Genomic DNA, 20667 nt, shown 5'->3' with positions numbered 1-20667 from the left:
GGAGTGTCTGTGTTGGAGTGTCTGTGTGAGGCTGATGGGGAGAGTCTGTGTGGGATGTCTGTGTGAAGTGTATGTGTTTTTGAAGTGTCTGTGTGAGCTGTCAGTTTCGGAGACAGTTTCGTAGGAGTGTCTCGTGTGGGGAGTCTGCTGTGGAGCTGTCTGTGTGGGAGTGTCTGTGTGGAAGTGTCTGTGTTGGAGTGTCTGTGTCTGTTGTGGGAAGTCTGTGTGGGAGTGTCCGTGGGGGACAGTCTGTGTGGAGTGTCTGTGTGGGAGTGTCTGTCGTCTGGAGTGTCTGTGTGGGGAGTCCGTGAGAGGGTCACAAATCCTGGATGAGAAGACTAAGTTTATCACCTGTCTGTTCGTTGGGAACGAGTCTGTAGATGGGACAGTCGTGTGGGAGTGGTAGTCTGTGTTGGACAGTGTTCTGGTGGTGAGATTTGTACTTGTGTTGGCATAGTCTGCTTATTAGCCGAGTGTCGTGTTGGTCTGCGTGTGTGACATCAGCCTCCTCGTCGCCTAAGTGCTGGAGAGACCAGTCTGGGACATCTGGGTGGTGTCTGTGTGCGGAGTGTCTGTGTTGGAGTGTCTGTGTGGGAAGAGTCGTGGGGGACATGTCTTGTGGTGTGGGGTCCGACGTGTTCTGTGTGGAGCTTCGTCTGCTGTGGACAGTCTGTTGGGAGTGTCTGTGTGGGCAGTGTCTCCTGTGGGAGAGTCTGTGTGAGAGATGTCTGTGTGGGAGAGTAATTGTGTGGAGTGCTGTTGGGAGAGTTTGTGGGAGTGTCTGTGTGAGGTGCTCTGTGTGGACAGTCTGTGTGGGAGTGTCTGTGTGGGAGTGTCTGTTGGAGAGTCGTGTGGGAGAGTCTGTGTTGGAGAGGTCTGTGTGGAGAGTCTGTGTGGGGACAGTACTGTTGTGGGCAGTGTCTGTGTGGGAGTGTCTGTGTCTTGGAGTTCTGTGTGGGACAGTCTGTGTGAGTGTCTGTAGTTTGAGTGTCTGTGTGGGAGGAATCTGTGTGGAGAGTGTCTGTGTGGAGTGTCTGTGATGGAGAGTCCGTGTGCGGAGAAGTCTGATGCGCGGAGAGTCTGTAGTGGGAGAGTGGCTTGTTGGGAGTGTCTGTGTGGAGAGTCTGTGTGGGAGTGTGCTGTGTGAAGCAAGTGTCTGTGTTGTGGAGAGTCCGTTGTGGAAGAGTCCCGTGTGGGAGAAGTCCGTGTGGGCAGAGTCTGTGTGGGAGTGTCTGTGGAGAGTCCGTGTGGGAGTGTCTGGTGTTGGAGTGGTTGTGTGGGAGAGTACACCATCCCAAAAGATCCCTCTATCAGCCCATACCTCACTAAACCCACAACCCCAAGCACATCCAACTACAATACCATGCTTCCCTACTATGAGAGAGCGACAGGCAGAGAGAGAGAGAGAGACATAAAGGGCAGAATGCCAGAAGAGAGAGAGAGCGAGAACAAGCATAGACCATGCCTCACATGCATCCAATGGCACGTATGCAGAAGCATGTATGCATCCAGAATGCTATCTTTTAGAGATCGTAGTAGCATTCAATACCGACACCCACAGTCACATCCACCAGCTACTAGCATGAAGAACACCTATATCAGCAGGCAGACCTAGGAGCTGACCTCATCAAGTCATTCAGGTATACAAGTCCCTCGGTCTTGTAACGGGGAAACCAGACCAGACAAGCCCGATGGGTATATGGACAAGCCATGCGTACTCCTCAAGTAGCTGGGCATTCAACTCACACGCAGAAATACACACACCCACTGAGCTCACAAGCTGCATTCTGTTGTTCAGACTGGCTTCCATATGTAGCTTAGCTATGAAGCACGGCATATCATGTGCAGTAACCAGACGCTCACACACACAATTAGCTTCCAAAGARCGTCCAATGTCCAATATGGTATACCATGCACRGTGTGACTGACATGACATGCCAAGACTATGTTTATATATTGGTCAGCAATGTCCGTCTAGCGATATCATGCTTCAACATTTGCTGTCAACCCAGAGGCAATGCAAGAGGCAATCGCAATCTCAAACATACAAAGACAGCAGACAGACAATCACAGACAGACAGACAGACAGACAGACAAGCAGACCCTCCTTCTAGACCATGTGGACCAACACTGCAACACAGGCATACAGACGAGGGGGGGGGGGGGGGGGGGGGGGCAGCACACAACATTACTGGGACAAAAGGATCAGAGAGAGAGAGGAGAGTACAGGAGAATAAGAAACAAGATGAAAGACAGAAGGGAAAACACGAGGAGGGAGAGAGAGAAGAGAGGATGGATTTTTTATAAGCTAGAGAAAGACAGAGATAGAGAGTAGGGGAGAGATAGGAGACAGAGAGATAGTGGGAGAGAAGGGGTACATTTAAAAAGAGAGAGAGAGTGAAGAGAGAGACATAAATGAACGGAAGATAGATAAAGAGACAGAGAGGGGAGAGACAGGGGTACATACACTGAGGTGGTTATGTCCAGCGGGGCCTGTGTCGTCTCCGCTGTAGTCAGACAGGCACACAGAGAGGAGAGGAGCAGAGCACACACACAGTCATGAAGCCACAGAGAGAAGGAAGGCAGGGAAAGGAGAGGAGAGGGAAGGAGAAGAAGGGAGAGGATAGGAAGAGATAGGATAGGAAGGGAGAGAAGAGGAAGAGAGGATAGGAAGGGAGAGAAGAGGAAGGAGAGAGAGGGAAGGGAGAGGAGAAGAAGGAGCGGAGAGAAGGGAGAGGAAAGAAGAGAAGAAGGGAGAGGAAGGGAGTCGGGAAGAAGGGAGTGGAGAGAGGGAGCAAGGAAAGAAGGGAGAGAAAGGAGAAGAGAAGAAGGGAGCAAGGAAGAAGGGCAGAGAAAGAGGAGAGGAAAGGAGAAGAGAAGAAGGGAGCAGAGAGAGGGAGCAGAGAAGAGGGAGCGGGAGAAGGAGAGGAAAGGAGAAGAGAAAAGGGAGCGGAGCAAAGGAGAGCAGAGAAGAAGGGAAGGAAAGGAGAGGAGAAGAAGGGAGAGGAGAGGAAGGAGAGGAGAAGAAGGGAGAAGAAGGAGAGGAAGAAAGGAGCGGAGAAGAAGGGGGGGAAGAGGGAAAGGAAAGGAGAGAGAAGAAGGGAGAGGGAGAGAAAGGAGAGGAGCAAGAAGGGGAGAAGGGAAAGGAAGGGAGAGGAAAGGAGAGGGAGGTAGAGAGAAGGAAGAGAGCGGGAGAGAGAAAGAAGAGAGGAAGAGAGGAGAGAGAGGAGGAGAAGAGAAGAAGGGAGCGGGAGAGGAAGGGGAGGAGAGAGGAGAAGGCGGAAGGAAGGAGAGGAGAGGAAGGGGAGAGAGGCAGAGGAAGAAGAGAAGAGGAGCGGAGAGAGAGGAGCCGGAGAAGAAGGGACGGAGAAGAAGGGAGGGAGAAGAAGGGAGAGGAAAGGAGAGGAGAAGAAGGGAGAGGAGAGGAAGGGAGCAGAGAAGAAGGGAGCGGAGAGGAAGGGAGAGGAGAGGAAGGGAGAGGAGAGGAAGGGAGAGGAGAGGAAGGGAGAGACAAAAACAAACAGCACCGGAGGACAGAGCCATTGGGCACAGCATAGCCACCAAGACCCAGGGAGCGAGAGGGATGGAGAGAGGAAGGGGGGAGAGAAGGATGAGGGGAAAAGGATGAGTGGGGAGGAGGAAAGGGTTGGGTATAGAAAGAGAGGTGGGGTTGGTATGGGAGAGAGGAATGAGGGGGAGGGATGGGAAACAGAGGACGAAGGGAAGGTAAAAAAGTTTGGAAGGAGGTAGAGAAAGAACATGATGAGGAAAGGAGAGAAGGGAGGATGAGACATTAGAGGGCAGGGAGGTTCAAAGGAAGAAGAGAGAGAGCAGAACAATAGAGAGATCCAGTTAATTGGTGAAGTGCCAACGAGAACACACAAGAGAGAGGAGGGTGAGAGAGAGACAATAAAACACGTTGCTCACTGACACAMACGCACGCACACTTACCGCAGCATCGTGTACACTCTGTAGGGCAGAGCAGTGTTAGACACAGTCAGTGAGGAGAGCACAGGTGGTGGTGTTTTATACTATACAGTCCATAGGCTATTAGCCAGCGTTCCAAATGGCACCCTAATCTCTACAAAATGCATTACTTTTGACCAGAGCCCTACAGTATGGGATCTGGTCAAAAGTAGTGCACTACAAAGGGAATAGGGTGCCAGGTGGTCTTAAACTACCACACTACCGATGCCACACTAAAGCTTTTCAGATACAGTATAACGCAACATATTCCACTACTAAACACTACTACGCTTCTATGCTACCAACACACAGACACACACACACACACACACACACACACACACACACACACACACACACACACACACACACACACACACAACACACAACACACACACACACACACACACACACACACACACACACACACACAATTTTTAAAAATGTATTATTACTTGTATTTTTCTAGTTGTATTGTTGTATATGGTTGTATTTTAAATGTGTGTGGCTGTCCTTGTCTATCAGTGTATCACTGTTTTGTTACTTGTCATGTTTAGTGTTTTTGTGGACCCCAGGAAAAATAGCTGCTGCCTCCGCAAAAGCTAATGGGATCCAAATAGACTAAAATAAACAAATACAGGTCAGAGTGGATAGTCAGAGGAGAAAAGGAGGAGGAGCGGAGGGAAAGAGTGGAGGGATGAGGAGGAGGAATGGAGGGTTGATGATGATGATGATGGGGATGAAGGTGCTCACTTGGTTGTCGTCTGAGAGGCGGGGCATGGAGATGGTCCGACCATGCCTGTCCATTCGCATTGGGTGACAGGGTCAGGTGTCCGAGTACCCGTCCCGCCCCATCTCTCTCATCTCTAGCGTCTGCAAAAAAGAGACCAGAGGGTGCGTGACCACTGCCGACTAGGGGAGGAGTCTCAGAGCGAGGGGCCTTTAGATAGTACTAGAATGAGTGATTCTAAGTGATTCTATAATTGTATATAATTCTATGCTTTTTAACTATTCTATAGTTAGTTGTGTAATTCTTATTCAATAGGTATATTGTCTTGTCTCCACTGGCCAACTTGGCTGTGAAGTAACTATAAAATAAGGAAGCCTCTCTATTGTATGTCTGTTTATCTGGTCCTTCAACGGGCAGCAGGGAGCAGTATGTAGACATTCTTTCCACAGAACCATAGATACTGTAACAGCGTTCATGTACAGTGAATTCAAAAAGTATTCAGACCCCTTAACTTTTACACATTTTGTTACGTTACAGCCTTATTCTAAAATTGATTTTTTCCAAATGTATCCACACCAATCGACACACAATACCCCAATAATGACAAAGCAAAAACAGTTTTTATAATTTTAGCAAATGTATTAAAAATAAAAACAGAAATACCTTATTTACATAAGTATTCAGACCCTTTGCTATGAGACTCGAAATTGAGATCAGGTGCATCCTGTTTCATTGATCATCCTGAGATGTTTCTACAACTTGATTGAGTTCCACCTGTGGTAAATTCAATTGATTGGACATGATTTGGAAAGGCACACACCTGTCTATATAAGGTCCCACAGTTGACAGTGCATGTCAGAGCAAAATCCAAGCCATGACGTCAAAGGAATTGTCTGTAGAGCTCCGAGACAGGATTGTGTCGAGGCACAGATCTGGGGAAGGGTATCAAAACATTTCTGCAGCACTGAAGTCCCCAAGAACACAGTGGCCTCCATCATTCGTAAATGAAGAAGTTTGGAACCAAGACTCTTCCTAAAGCTGGCCACACGGGCAAACTGAGCAATCGGGAGAAGAGCCTTGGTCAGGGAGGTGACCAAGAACATGATGGTCACTCTGACAAGAGCTCCAGAGTTCCTCTGTGGAGATGGGAGAACTTTTTGGCATGAATGCCAGCGTCACGTCTAGAGGAAACCTGCACCATCCCTTCGGTGAAGCATGGTGTGCAGCATCATGCTGGGGAGGTTTTCCAGCGGCAGGGACTGAGAGACTAGTCAGGATTGAGGAAAAGATGAACGGAGCAAAGTGCAGAGATATCCTTGATGAAAACCTGCTCCAGAGTGCTCAGAACCTCAGACTGGGGGAAGGTTCACCTTCCAACAGGATAACGACCCGAAGCACACAGCCAAGTCAACGCAGGAGTGGCTTCGGGAAAAGTCTCTGAATGTCCTTGAGTGGCCCAGCCAGAGCCCGGACTTGAACCCAATCGAACATCTCTGGAGAGACCTAAAAATAGCTGTGCAGTGACGCTCCCCATCCAACCTGACAGAGCTTGAGAGGATCTGCAGACAAGAATGGGAGAAACTCCCCAAATACAAGTGTGCCAAGCTGTAGCGTCATACCCAAGAAGACTTGAGGCTGTAATTGCTGCCAAAGGTGCCTAAACAAAGTACATTTAACAACACATTTAACATTAACATTTAAGTCATTTAGCAGACGCTCTTATCCAGAGCGACTTACAAATAGTACTGAGTTAATGGGTCTGAATACTTATGTAAATGTGATATTTCCAGGTTTATTTATTTACACATTTGCAAAAATGTTAAAAAAACAGATTTTCCTTTGTCATTATGGGGTATTGTGTGTAGATTGATGAGGATTTTATTTAATCCATTTTAGAATAAGGCTGTAACGTTACAAATGTGTAAAAAGTCAAGAGGTCTGATACTTTCCGAATGCACTGTCTCTCTATGTTTTTATACAGTACAACAAAACACACAAAACATGCATATCTATGGGTCTTCACTAATTTGACTGAGAAGATGAAGACCAGGTGGGCTTGGCACAGTCCAACAGGGAGAGAGAGGGGGGAGCCCATCTACCACCCACCTGTAGGCCAAGACTTGGTTTGAGCCAGGGGCAGTGAGGATGGGCCAAGAGATGGCATGAGAGTGTTGGAGAGAGACGCGAGAGAGTGAGAGGACAGAAAGAGAGTGTTGGAGAGAGACGCAGGAGAGAGTGGGAGAGGACAGAAAGAGAGTGGGTCAGTAAGCTGTGGGAGGCTGAACATAGTTACTTCACTGAGTGAAACGTAGAAAGAGGAGAGAGAGATAGACTGAAGAGGAAGACCTTGAGCGGGTCGACAAACAGTCCAAAAGTTGACTCAGAGCAGCACAGCTGAGAGGGGTGGAATATTGTCCATCTCTTGACCAATCAAGCCCTTCTCAGTGAATCACCGGGATAAATACAGATTGAGTAGCAAGATCGACAGTCTGTCATTTCTTCTACCAGGAATAAGGATGTAATATATACCAAGGGAGTGACATTCTCCAGAACATGTGTTGTTAACAACTTACCGGAATATAAGCTTTAATACATCTTTATATATCAGATATCTTTATCCTGCATTGCATGACTGTAAGTTATCATTTAGTGTAAACCTATGACATCATCATGTTTACTCCTATAGGACACAATGGAACAACTGTAGGCCTATACACTAACAGCACTGTATTGTCTCAAAACCTCAATAGAATCACAGTCGGGCATCAGTTTACGGGGTTACTGCGTTACCACGGTGACCTGCGTGTGTTTGTTATATGTTTGTGCTGCGTTACTGGGGTTGTGTCTGTTGTCATGGAGATGGTCGGGTAGGGTCTCTCTGGGCTCCAGTTGCCCGTCTTGTTAAACATCTCCTGGACTTTAGCTGTCACCCACGACTGGCTCTCTGTCATCCCCCCTCTGGAGGTCTGGTACACACCACAAGACTCGCACACACACACACACACACACACACACACACACACACACACACACACACACAACACACACACACACAGTGTATGTGTGTGTATGACTGCAGCCAGATGCTTTAGTGTACTGTGAACACGTAAACAAAACACGTGGGTGTGTGCGTGTGTTTTTGCTGCAAGATACCGTCCTGGGGATTGCGCAACATTTTGGTGAAAGCTTTTCTTGAAATACACAGATGTTTGAGGTAAAATAGGTACCACCGGTATTGTCCTTCTCAGTTCACACCCTCTCCCAACAAACCAAGACCTCTGGCCACAGCAGACAGCAGACAGACACACCAAGGCTACTATGGGAATGAGCATGGATAGGATGGATGTAATGGGGATGGGAAGCACCCCAGAGGAAGGAGGAAGCAGGGAGAAGGTGAGGGAGGATGTGAGATGAGGAGGGCTAGGCAAGTATGTGCTTTGTGGATGAAAGACGTATCCAGACTGCTCTGTTACCCAATATTTCCATGATAATATTTCACTCTTTAAAGCAACACGATCTCACTGTTTGACCAATTTGATTTCAGATTCAGACGTTTATCCGCCTTTCTCAAAACGTCAAATTTCCAAGTTGGTCCAAACGTTACATTTCTAAATGGTTTTTGACACGGTTGATGGGTAGAGCCTCCTGGCAAGGCGCCTTGCGTCTGGTTAAATGTAGGCATTCATTTTGAATGGTTAAGGGTTTGGGTTCAACATTTAAAAAAATTGTGTCTGCACTGGGATTGAACATGTGACCCTCTGACCCATCCCCAACACCCAAGCCTACTTGTTGGTAACGGTGCTCACCGTTGCCCAAGTGGCAGGTTTTGAAGGCATCTCCCAACGTCCTTGGGACATGGATGGACGKTCAATTTCAACATTAATCTTGAGTGACCTGGCTGCTTTAAAGCTGGAATCCTTAATGGTGAAACTGACACGTCCATTTATAGTTTTACAACAACAAAGAAGTTACCACAAACATCGAATACTGTTTTCTCCCCTCTGACATCATTGCACGCGCGATAGAAGAGAGCAAAATGTACTGGAATTTTTGCTGCACTCCTCAGCTCGGCAACAAAATCAATAACAACGGACAATGGGGCTGCTTCCCCCTACTGTGGATTCCATCTTTCAGTTAGCATTAGCATATCTCCATGCTAATATTTCACTATTTAAGTTAGCATTAGCATATGTCCATGCTAATATTTATCTCTTTAAGTTAGCATTAGCATGCGCCACACTGTAATCACCACCCTGTTAAGAGTGTAAGCAAACTAGTTTTAAAGTGATACATCACTCCAAAATGTTTCTAAGACATAATACTTTACCAGTAGTAGTCTTAACAAACAGGGGCTTGACACACACACGCACGCACGCACGCACGCACGCACGCACGGCACGACGCCACACACACACACACACACACACACACACACAACACACACACACACACACACACACAATTTTTAAAAATGTATTATTACTTGTATTTTTCTAGTTGTATTTTGTATATGGTTGTATTTTAAATGTGTGTGGTGTCCTTGTCTATCAGTGTATCACTGTTTTGTTACTTGTCATGTTTAGTGTTTTTGTGGACCCCAGGAAAAATAGCGCTGCCTCCGCAAAAGCTAATGGGATCCAAATAGACTAAAATAAACAAATACAGGTCAGAGTGGATAGTCAGCGACGAGAAAAGGAGGAGGAGACGGAGGGAAAGAGTGGAGGGATGAGGAGAGGAATGGAGGGTTGATGATGATGATGATGGGGATGAAGTGCCTACTTGGTTGTCGTCTGAGAGGCGGGGCATGGAGATGGTCCGACCATGCCTGTCCATTCGCATTGGTGACAGGGCTCAGTGTCCGAGTACCCGTCCCGCCCCATCTCTCTCATCTCTAGCGTCTGCAAAAAGAGACCAGAGGGTGCGTGACCACTGCCGACTAGGGGCAGGGATCTCAGAGCGAGGGGCCTTTAGATAGTACTAGAATGAGTGATTCCTAAGTGATTCTATAATTGTATATAATTCTATGCTTTTTAACTATTCTATAGTTAGGTGTGTAATTCTTATTCAATAGGTATATTGTCTTGTCTCCACTGGCCAACTTGGCTGTGAAGTAACTATAAAATAAGGAAGCCTCTCTATTGTATGTCTGTTTATCTGGTCCTTCAACGGGCAGCAGGGAGCAGTATGTAGACATTCTTTCCCACAGAACCATAGATACTGTAACAGCGTTCATGTACAGTGAATTCAAAAGTATTCAAGACCCCTTAACTTTTACACATTTTGTTACGTTACAGCCTTATTCTAAAATTGATTTTTTCCAAATGTATCCACACCAATCGACACACAATACCCCATAATGACAAAAGCAAAAACAGTTTTTATATGTATTAAAAATAAAAAACAGAAATACCTTATTTACATAAGTATTCAGACCCTTTGCTATGAGACTCGAAATTGAGATCAGGTGCATCCTGTTTCCATTGATCATCCCTGAGATGTTTCTACAACTTGATTGGAGTCCACCTGTGGTAAATTCAATTGATTGGACATGATTTGGAAAGGCACACACCTGTCTATATAAGGTCCCACAGTTGACAGTGCATGTCAGAGCAAAATCCAAGCCATGACGTCAAAGGAATTGTCTGTAGAGCTCCGAGACAGGATTGTGTCGAGGCACAGATCTGGGGAAGGGTATCAAAACATTTCTGCAGCACTGAAGGTCCCCAAGAACACAGTGGCCTCCATCATTCGTAAATGGAAGAAGTTTGGAACCACCAAGACTCTTCCTAAAGCTGGCCACACGGGCAAACTGAGCAATCGGGTGAGAAGAGCCTTGGTCAGGGAGGTGACCAAGAACATGATGGTCACTCTGACAGAGCTCCAGAGTTCCTCTGTGGAGATGGGAGAACTTTTTGGCATGAATGCCAAGCGTCACGTCTAGAGGAAACCTGGCACCATCCCTTCGGTGAAGCATGGTGGTGGCAGCATCATGCTGTGGGGAGGTTTTCCAGCGGCAGGGACTGAGAGACTAGTCAGGATTGAGGGAAAGATGAACGGAGCAAAGTGCAGAGATATCCTTGATGAAAACCTGCTCCAGAGTGCTCAGAACCTCAGACTGGGGGAAGGTTCACCTTCCAACAGGARAACGACCCGAAGCACACAGCCAAGTCAACGCAGGAGTGGCTTCGGGAAAAGTCTCTGAATGTCCTTGAGTGGCCCAGCCAGAGCCCGGACTTGAACCCAATCGAACATCTCTGGAGAGACCTAAAAATAGCTGTGCAGTGACGCTCCCCATCCAACCTGACAGAGCTTGAGAGGATCTGCAGACAAGAATGGGAGAAACTCCCCAAATACAAGTGTGCCAAGCTTGTAGCGTCATACCCAAGAAGACTTGAGGCTGTAATTGCTGCCAAAGGTGCCTAAACAAAGTAACATTTAACACATTTAACATTAACATTTAAGTCATTTAGCAGACGCTCTTATCCAGAGCGACTTACAAATAGTACTGAGTTAATGGGTCTGAATACTTATGTAAATGTGATATTTCCAGGTTTATTTATTTACACATTTGCAAAAATGTTAAAAAAACAGATTTTCCTTTGTCATTATGGGGTATTGTGTGTAGATTGATGAGGATTTTATTTAATCCATTTTAGAATAAGGCTGTAACGTTACAAAATGTGTAAAAAGTCAAGAGGTCTGAATACTTTCCGAATGCACTGTCTCTCTATGTTTTTATACAGTACAACAAAACACACAAAACATGCATATCTATGGGTCTTCACTAATTTGACTGAGAGAGATGAGACCAGGGTGGGCTTGGCACAGTCCAACAGGGAGAGAGAGGGGGGAGCCCATCTACCACCCACCTGTAGGCCCAAGACTTGGTTTGAGCCAGGGGGCAGTGAGGATGGGCCAAGAGATGGCATGAGAGTGTTGGAGAGAGACGCGAGAGAGTGAGAGGACAGAAAGAGAGTGTTGGAGAGAGACGCAGGAGAGAGTGGGAGAGGACAGAAAGAGAGTGGGTCAGTAAGCTGTGGGAGGCTGAACATAGTTACTTCACTGAGTGAAACGTAGAAAGAGGGAGAGAGAGATAGACTGAAGAGGAAGACCTTGAGCGGGTCGACACAAACAGTCCAAAAGTTGACTCAGAGCAGCACAGCTGAGAGGGGTGGAATATTGTCCATCTCTTGACCAATCAAGCCCTTCTCAGTGAATCACCGGGATAAATACAGATTGAGTAGCAGTATCGACAGTCTGTCATTTCCTTCTACCAGGAATAAGGATGTAATATATACCAAGGGAGTGACATTCTCCAGAACATGTGTTGTTAACAACTTACCGGAATATAAGCTTTATACATCTTTATATATCAGATATCTTTATCCTGCATTGCATGACTGTAAGTTATCATTTAGTGTAAACCTATGACATCATCATGTTTACTCCTATAGGACACAATGGAACAACTGTAGGCCTATACACTAACAGCCACTGTATTGTCTCAAAACCTCAATAGAATCACAGTCGGGCATCAGTTTACGCGGTTACTGCGTTACCACGGTGACCTGCGTGTGTTTGTTATATGTTTGTGCTGCGTTACCTGGGGGTTGTGTCTGTTGTCATGGAGATGGTCGGGGTAGGGTCTCTCTGGGCTCCAGTTGCCCGTCTTGTTAAACATCTCCTGAGCTTTAGCTGTCACCCACGACTGGCTCTCTGTCATCCCCCCCTCTGGAGGTCTGGTACACACACAAGCACTCGCACACACACACACACACACACACACACACACACACACACACACACACACACACACACACACACACACACACAACAAACACACACACACACACACACACACACACACACACACACACACACACACACACACACACACACACACACACACACACACACACACACACAGACACGGAGGAGGATGTTAGTGGCTTATATACTGTATACGCACAAACGCAAACCCATATATGCTTGCACACTCATAAAACACACACACACACACACACACACACCAACTCAAATCACACACCACTCAAATACACACACCTACTCAAATACACACCCTACTCAAATACACACACCTACTCAAAATACACACACCTACTCAAATACACACACCTACTCAAATACACACACCTACTCAATACACACACCTACTCAAATACACACACCTACTCAAATACACACACCTACTCAATACACACACCTACTCAAATACACACACCTACTCAATCACACGCCTATGCAAACATGCATAGGTATACATGCATAGGTATGTTTGCGAATACACACAGTCACACACACACACAGACTAAAACACACTCAAATAAAACCACACTATCTCTTCGATAATTAGAAATACAGTACAAACACACACAGACACAGGTCTGACGGCCCAGAGAAATAAGGACACAGACACACAGAGAAGGAGACAGAAGACAGAGACACACAGAGAAGGAAGACAAGAGACACACAGAGAAGGAAGACAGAGACACATAGAGAAGGAGAAGGAAGCCAGAGAGACACACAGAGAAGGAGAAGGAAGACAGAGACACACAGAGGAGACAGAAGACAGAGCGACACACAGAGAAGAGACAGAAGACAGAGACACACAGAGGAGACAGAAGACAGAGCGACACACAGAGAAGGAGACAGAAGACAGAGAAGGAAGCCAGAGAGACACACAGAGGAGACAGAAGACAGAGACACACAGAAGAAGGAAGACAGAGAGACACACAGAGGAGACAGAAGACAGAGAGACACACAGAGAAGGAAGTTGGAGACACACAGAGAGAGAAGGAAGACACAGAGACACACAGAGAAGGAGAAGGAAGACACAGAGACACACAGAGAAGGAAGTTGAGACACACAGAGAAGGAAGTTGGAGACACACAGAGAAGGAAGTTGGAGACACACAGAGAAGGAAGTTGGAGACACACAGAGAAGGAAGTTGGAGACACACAGAGAAGAGAAGGAAGACAGAGAGACACACAGAGAAGGAGATGGAAGACACAGAGACACACAGAGAATAAGACAGAGAGAGTCATTGGGGAACGCAGCAGCAAAAAAGCCCAAACCGTGTAGAAACCGAAGAAAACAGACCCCGTGAGAGACATTTACAAAGCGTTTGTATGTGCAGGTTGTATGCTTGTAATAATAATTTTGGGGGGAAGGGTGCTTATATTAGACACAGGTTGTGATACAAGTGTTTTTTTAATGCATATCCCAACTCCCCCTGAGACACCCGCAGAGAGTGGGGTCACGGCCAGGTCGTCATTGTACAGCAACCCTGGAGGAATTAGGGGTAAGTGCCTTGCTCAAGTCACACTTTTTTCTCTCACCTTGTCGGCTCTAGTATCCGAACAGCAACCTTTTGGCCCAGTGCTCCAACCTCGAGGCTACCTGCCTCCATACCTGCATATGTGAGTATGAGTATATGTATTCTACTGTATGTATGCATGTGTGTGTGTGCGTGTGTGTGTGTTGTATCTACAGTATGCATACTGTGAGTGTTGGCATGCTTACGTATGTATGTATTTGTGTGTGTATATGTACATATCATGTACGCATATGTATAACCCATCACTACTACTCACATGCTGTTAGAGTCGTGCTGGGTGTGTGTGCATGTGTGTGTGTGTGTGTGTGTGGTGTGTGTGTGTGTGTGTGTGTGTGTGTGTGTGTGTGTGTGTGTGTGTGTGTGTGTGGTGTGTGGTGTGTGTGTGTGTGTGTGTGTGTGTGTGTGTGTGTGTGACAGAGAAAGAGAGAAAGAGTGTGTACGGTTCTACTCACATGCTGTTGGGGTCGTGCTGTGTGGCGGGGAGGCCGTTGACCCCTGGCATCCCTCCTCCCGTCCCGTCGGGGCCTCCCCCTCCTCCCCCTTCTCCTCCCCCGGGGGAGGGCGGCTCCATGCGCTGAAACATTAACGGTGTTCGGTTCTGTGTGAGATACAACATGGCCTCGGGCTGGCATCAGACACACTCAGGCAGGGACACACACACACACAGAGGAAAGGAGAGGATGCACCGCAGCATGCTCCCACCAGGTGGCACAATTGGGTAAAGTAATGGTTTAGAGGTTAGAAGTTGCCTAGAGTGGGAAATTGAAGCTCTGGAGAAGGGCGGAGGGGCAGGCTTTTGTTCCAGCCCAGCACTAAGTATATATAATAGTCACCACTAAACTAGCTTCAGTTTTTCAATACTAGCCACTAACAATTTAAACTTCTTCCACTGGACAGCTGAAGCAAGTCACACAATGTTTCTTGAAAAATGAGCCTTTCTAGTTGGTTATTATTTAATTGGTGTCTAAACTGAGGACTCGCTGATTATTTGACTGAAACAAATACTTTGGCCCTCCAGAGCTAGAATTGCCCACCCCTGCTTTAACCACAGATCTAGGATCAGATTACCATAACCATCTGATAACCTTCACCATTGGGAGAATTAAGACCTGATCTGATCCTGTGTCAGTCAGTGCTTAGTGGCAACCAGAGCCATATATTTAAGCAATAAGGCTCGAGGAGGTGTGGTATATGGCCAATATACCACGGCTAAGGGCTGTGTCCAGGCACTCCGCATTGTGTCTTGCCTAAGAACAACCCTTAGTTGTGGTATATTGGCCACATATCACAAACCCCAGAGGAGCCTTATTGCTCTTATAAACTGGTTATCAAAGTAATTAGAGCAGTAAAAACAAATGTTTTGTCATACCCGTGGTATACAGTCTGATATACCACGGCTGTCAGAGAATCAGCATTCAGGGCTTGAACCACCCAGTTTATAAATGTATATATACCAGGGTTAGGGTCAATTCCGTTTCAATCAATTCATAAAGTTCCAATTCCACATTTTCCTCATTGAAAAACATTGGAGAGAATTGGGATTTCACTGTACTTCCCGAATTGACTGCAATTGAAATGGAATTGACTCCAACCCTGATATATACACACAGTGCTTTCAGAAGGTATTCACACCTCTTGACTTTTTCCACATTTTGTTATGTTACAGCCTGCATTTAAAATGGATTACATTGAGATGTTGTGTCACTGGCCTACACACAACACCCCATAATGCCAAAGTGGAATTATGTTTTTTGAAACTTTCATAAATGAATACAAAATTAAAAGCTGGACTGTTTTGAATCAATAAGTATTCAACCCCTTTGGTATGGCAAACCTAAATAAGTTCAGGAGTAAAAATGTGATTAAGAAGTCACATAATAAGTTGCATGGACTCACTCTGTGTGCAATAATAGTGCTTAACCAGATTTTTGAATGACTACCTCATCTCTGTACACCAAACATACAATTATCTGTAAGCTCCCTGAGTCGAGCAATGAATTTCAACACAGATTCAACCACAAAGACCAGGGAGGTTTTCCAATGCCTCGCAAAGAAGGGCACCTATTGGTAAATGGGTAAACATGTATCCCTTTGAGCAAGGTGAAGTTATTAATTACACTTTGGATGGTGTATCAATACACCCAGTCACTACAAAGATACAGGCGTCCTTCCTAACTCGGTTGCCGGAGAGGAAAGAAACTGCTCAGGCATTTCACCATGAGGCCAATTGTGACTTTAAAACAGTTACAGAGTTTAATGGCTGTGATAGGAGAAAACTGAGGATGAATCAACAACATTGTAGTTACTCCACAATACTAACCTAAATGACAGAGTGAAAAGAAGGAAGCCTGTACAGAATAAAAAATATTCAAAAACATGCATCCTGTTTGCAATAAGGCACTAAAGTAAAACTGCAAAAAATGTGGCAAAGAAATAAACTTTATATCCTGAATATAAAGCGTTATGTTTGGGGCAAATCCAACACAACACATCACTGAGTACCACTCTTCATATTTTCAAGTACGGTGGTCGCTGCATCATGTTATGGGTATGCTTGTCATAGGCAAGGACTAGAGAGMTTTTTTTTATACAAATGACCGGAATAGAGCTAAGCACAGGCAAAATCCTAGAGGAAAACCTGGTTCAGTCTGCTTTCCAACAGCTATTGAGAGACAAATTCACCTTTCAGCAGGACAATAACCTAAAACACAAGGCCAAATATACAATGGAGTTGCTTACCAAGACCACGTTGAATGTTCCTGAGTGGCCTAGTTACAGTTTTTGACTTAAAGCGGCTTGAAAATCTTCGGCAAGACTTGAGAATGTCTGTCTAGCAATGATCAACAACCAACTTGACAAAGCTTAAAGCTCTTAGAGACTTACCAGAAAGACTCACAGCTGTAATCGCTGCCAAAGGTGATTCTAACATGTATCGACTCAGGGGTGTGAATACTTATGTAAATGAGATATTTCAATATAAAAATGTTAATACATTTGCAAACATTTCTAAAAACATGTTTTCATGTGTCACTATGGGGTAGAAAAAATATATACTTAATCAATTTAGAATTCAGGCTGTAACACAACAAAAATGTGGAACAAGTCAAGGGGTTTGAATAGTTTCTGAAGGCGCTGTATATGGCTCTGGAGGAAAAGTCTACTTCCTCCGTCAAAACAGCTCCTCAGCAGTCCTTTTTGTTGTTTCGCCCATATATGGAGTGTGGCGGGAGCAGGGAGGTCTTCCATTGGCTGGTCTGTGGTGGTGTCGATGGCTACATGACTACAGATGGCGTCATGTTCATCCAAACCAAAAGCTAAAATGTTAACGGCTAAATGAATGGGTGTGAACCCGGGTTGTAGCGTGCTCGCTAACAGTGAGTTCTTCTGGGAAAGTTAGTTTTAATATACTAACAAATGAAATGGGATATGGAGGACGAGGTACAAAACTAGTGCACTATTTTCCCTAGAAAGCACGTTCATGAATACCACTGAAGATTCACAGAGAKGGTTTTGTTACATGAGCGTCCAATGGTTACATCAGGAACCTCAGCTCAACATCCAAACAACCAACCAGAGATGACGGAATACACAGACAGGAGCACACAGAGAGGGGAGAAGGGTTCTGGTTAGACAGGCCTGATGACAGTCAACCTAGATTGACCAATCAGGGAGGGTTTGAGAAGCCAAGGTCCCGCCCCCCTCCTGGAAGAACAAATCGAGTCAGAGGGACGAGTGGATGGATGGACAGACAGATAGACAGGGAGAGAAAGACGGAGGGAGAAGGAGGGAATATGCAAAAGAGTGATAGAGGAGTGACATAGATAGTGAGTGATACATAACACCACGTATAGAAAGGTACAGACCTGGGCAGGCACAGAGAGACATGGGAAACAGTGGCAGAAAGACACATTACAACAGTGAAAAGACAGTAAAACAGTGGTAGGAAAAGACAATAGGAAGACTGTATATATATATATACATATATAAATAATAAACTATATCAATTGGAAAATAGATTAAATATAATGAAAGGTAGTATAACAGTTGTAGGGAGGAGGGAAGGAGGGAAGGAAGGAAGGAAGAAAAGAAAGACAGAGTTAAGGAAGAAAGTGGGGAAAGATTGAAGGAGAGATGACGGGAAGGTGCAAAAGATTAAGAGGGAATAAGGAGAGAAGAGCAGGAGTGATGGACATAAAGAAAGGAATTAAGGAGGGAAAGAGTACAACTGAGAAAGAAAAAGAGGAAGAAGGAAGGAGGGATAGACAGAAAGACATAGTTTGTCGTTGTGCACCACAGGCCAGCTGGTGATGTTGAGAAGGAGGAGCCTGTCTGGAACTGGACAGTCAGTGCAACCAATGAGATGAACAGCATTCAGGAGGATCATACCAACTCATAGACGGGGTCTAAAATATCGTACACTCCATTCACCTAGGGCCCGATTGAGACTTGAGAGAAGTAGACTTAACATGGACTTAAGTTAATAAAACATGGACATAAGTCAACATTTTGACTTAAGTCCATGTTAAGTCAACTTATCTCATGTCTGAAAAGCGCCCCTACTGAATACCCACAGATCCTTAACCCGCCTCATGGATTGATCTTGGATAGAAATAAGACGGGTGCCAATTCTGTTTCTTAAAACCTCAAAAAAAACATCTAAGAAAGGTTGATTTTGGGTGAACCATTACTTTAACTTCAGCCTCCAAAGGCAGATAGAAACCATTAAGCTGTGGATTGCAGCACTGGAGCCACAGGAGCAACGGGGTATCCCGGGGAATGGAGTAATGTGGAGCCACAGGAGCAACGGGGTATCCCGGGGAATGGAGTAATGTGTTAGAGAAACAGTGCACATCACATTAAGAGGTAGCGCATTTACACAGCATTCATAGACAACAGGAGTGCATACGTACATTGGCCATGTTGTATCATTATTATTCATATCAATTTCAAAACAAAACAGTTTAAAACATCTCCCCCCTTCTCCTCACCACGACACCATTTATCCCCCCATGCTTAAAAAGGGGAGGAGTTCAAAGAAGGCCTTAAAGGGGCAATCTGCGATTAGTTTTATTGTTTGAACTGCAGATTGCCCCTTTAAGTAAATATACAAGTGGTGGGTATGATGGGGGTAAAGTAATGGGTAGGAGGGGCGTATAGTAATGGTAGAGTAAAGGTAAAGAGATAGCAAGTGGAAGAGCCAGGCCGGGCGTCAGCCTACGATAGCCATCCATCATGCTAACTGGGAAACAGGCAGAAACAGCCTGGTGCCGGAGTAGAGAGAGAGGAGGTAACTGGAGTTAGCATGCTACAGGGGTAACTCAGGACCCGGCAGAAACAGCCTGGTGCCGGAGTAGAGAGAGAGAGGTAACTGGAGTTAGCATGCTACAGGGGTAACCAGGACCCGCAGAAACAGCCTGGTGCCGGAGTAGAGAGAGAGAGGTAACTGGAGTTAGCATGCTACAGGGGTAACCCAGGACCAGGCAGAAACAGCCTGGTGCCGGAGTAGAGAGAGAAGAGGTAACTGGAATTAGCATGCTACAGGGGTAACCCAGGACCGGCAGAAAACAGCCTGGTGCCGGAAGTAGAGAGAGAGAGGTAACTGGAGTTAGCATGCTACAGGGTAACCCAGGACCCGGCAGAAACAGCCTGGTGCCGGAGTAGAGAGAGAGAGGTAACTGGAGTTAGCATGCTACAGGGGTAACCCAGGACCCCGGCAGAAACAGCCTGGTGCCGGAGTAGAAGAGAGAGAGGTAACTGGAGTTAGCATGCTACAGGGGTAACCCAGGCCCGGCAGTGCTCATTGGGAGGTTTCCAAGGCGGAGGAGCATGATGTGGGAGGACGAGCGAGGGAGCGTTGGGGGGGCAAGGGGGGAATAAAGGGCTAGGGGGTTGACAGACCAAGGAGGGCAGCGATGGAGGTCCTGGAAAGGGTGCAAGGGGGCCAGGAAACGGGGTCTAGCGAATAAATGGGTTTGGGGTCATGAGGATGGGTCTGGAGGGAAGGGAGGCTATGGAGGTCTGGAAAGGGGAGCTATGGGGGCAGGAATTAGAAAGGGGGTGCTGGGGTTTGAAGGACCAAGAATATCAGCCATGGGGGTTCTGGGTGGTGGGTAAAGGCAGGAGGAAGAGTTGAGGAGCTAAAGGAAGGGGAGCTGAGGGGGGTGGATGATTTGGGGTTCACTGGGGTGTGGGAGCATGGGTGTTTGGAGGCAAGAGAGGCTATGGGGAGCTGGACAGGTTTGGGAAGGGGATCTAAGGGGGAAGGAAGAGTCGGTTCTGGGGTGTTTCTGGAGGTCACGGGTGGTTCTGGGTCTAGTGGGTACCTGCTCCTCGCGTAGGGCCTGGAGCTTCTTGGCCTTGCTCTGTCTGTAGTACTCCATGATCATCATGGCAGCGTAGATCTTCCCCACCGTCAGGTCTGTTGCTGCTGAGAGAGGGACAAGTTACCCTGCCTCGATTAGACCACAATGTGGATGGGACCCTGAGCCGTGAGACGAGAGAGAGGGGGATGGGAGTGGGGGACCGACCATGCTACGACACCACACACACATACAGACAGTTGCGGGCACTAAAAAGTTAGGTCGTGTTGTATTGGTGGAACAATTGCTGCCAA

At 46.3% G+C, this 20667-nt stretch overlaps 1 protein-coding gene across 1 annotated transcript in view; it reads right to left on the bottom strand.

Annotated features, from left to right (window-relative positions):
* The window catches only part of LOC112075396 (voltage-dependent P/Q-type calcium channel subunit alpha-1A), a 63352-nt gene that overhangs the window by 11022 nt on the left and 31663 nt on the right, over positions 1-20667 (bottom strand). The window contains 6 exon segments of the mRNA XM_070440899.1: positions 3952-3969; positions 4720-4839; positions 12300-12435; positions 14507-14679; positions 19836-19935; positions 20193-20478. Of these exon segments, the coding sequence (XP_070297000.1) occupies positions 3952-3969; positions 4720-4839; positions 12300-12435; positions 14507-14679; positions 19836-19935; positions 20193-20478 (833 nt within the window).

This window comes from Salvelinus sp. IW2-2015, unplaced genomic scaffold, assembly GCF_002910315.2.
Source record: "Salvelinus sp. IW2-2015 unplaced genomic scaffold, ASM291031v2 Un_scaffold3133, whole genome shotgun sequence".
In the NCBI taxonomy this organism is placed as follows: domain Eukaryota; kingdom Metazoa; phylum Chordata; class Actinopteri; order Salmoniformes; family Salmonidae; genus Salvelinus; species Salvelinus sp. IW2-2015.
This window is presented reverse-complemented; position numbering and strand designations above follow the sequence as displayed.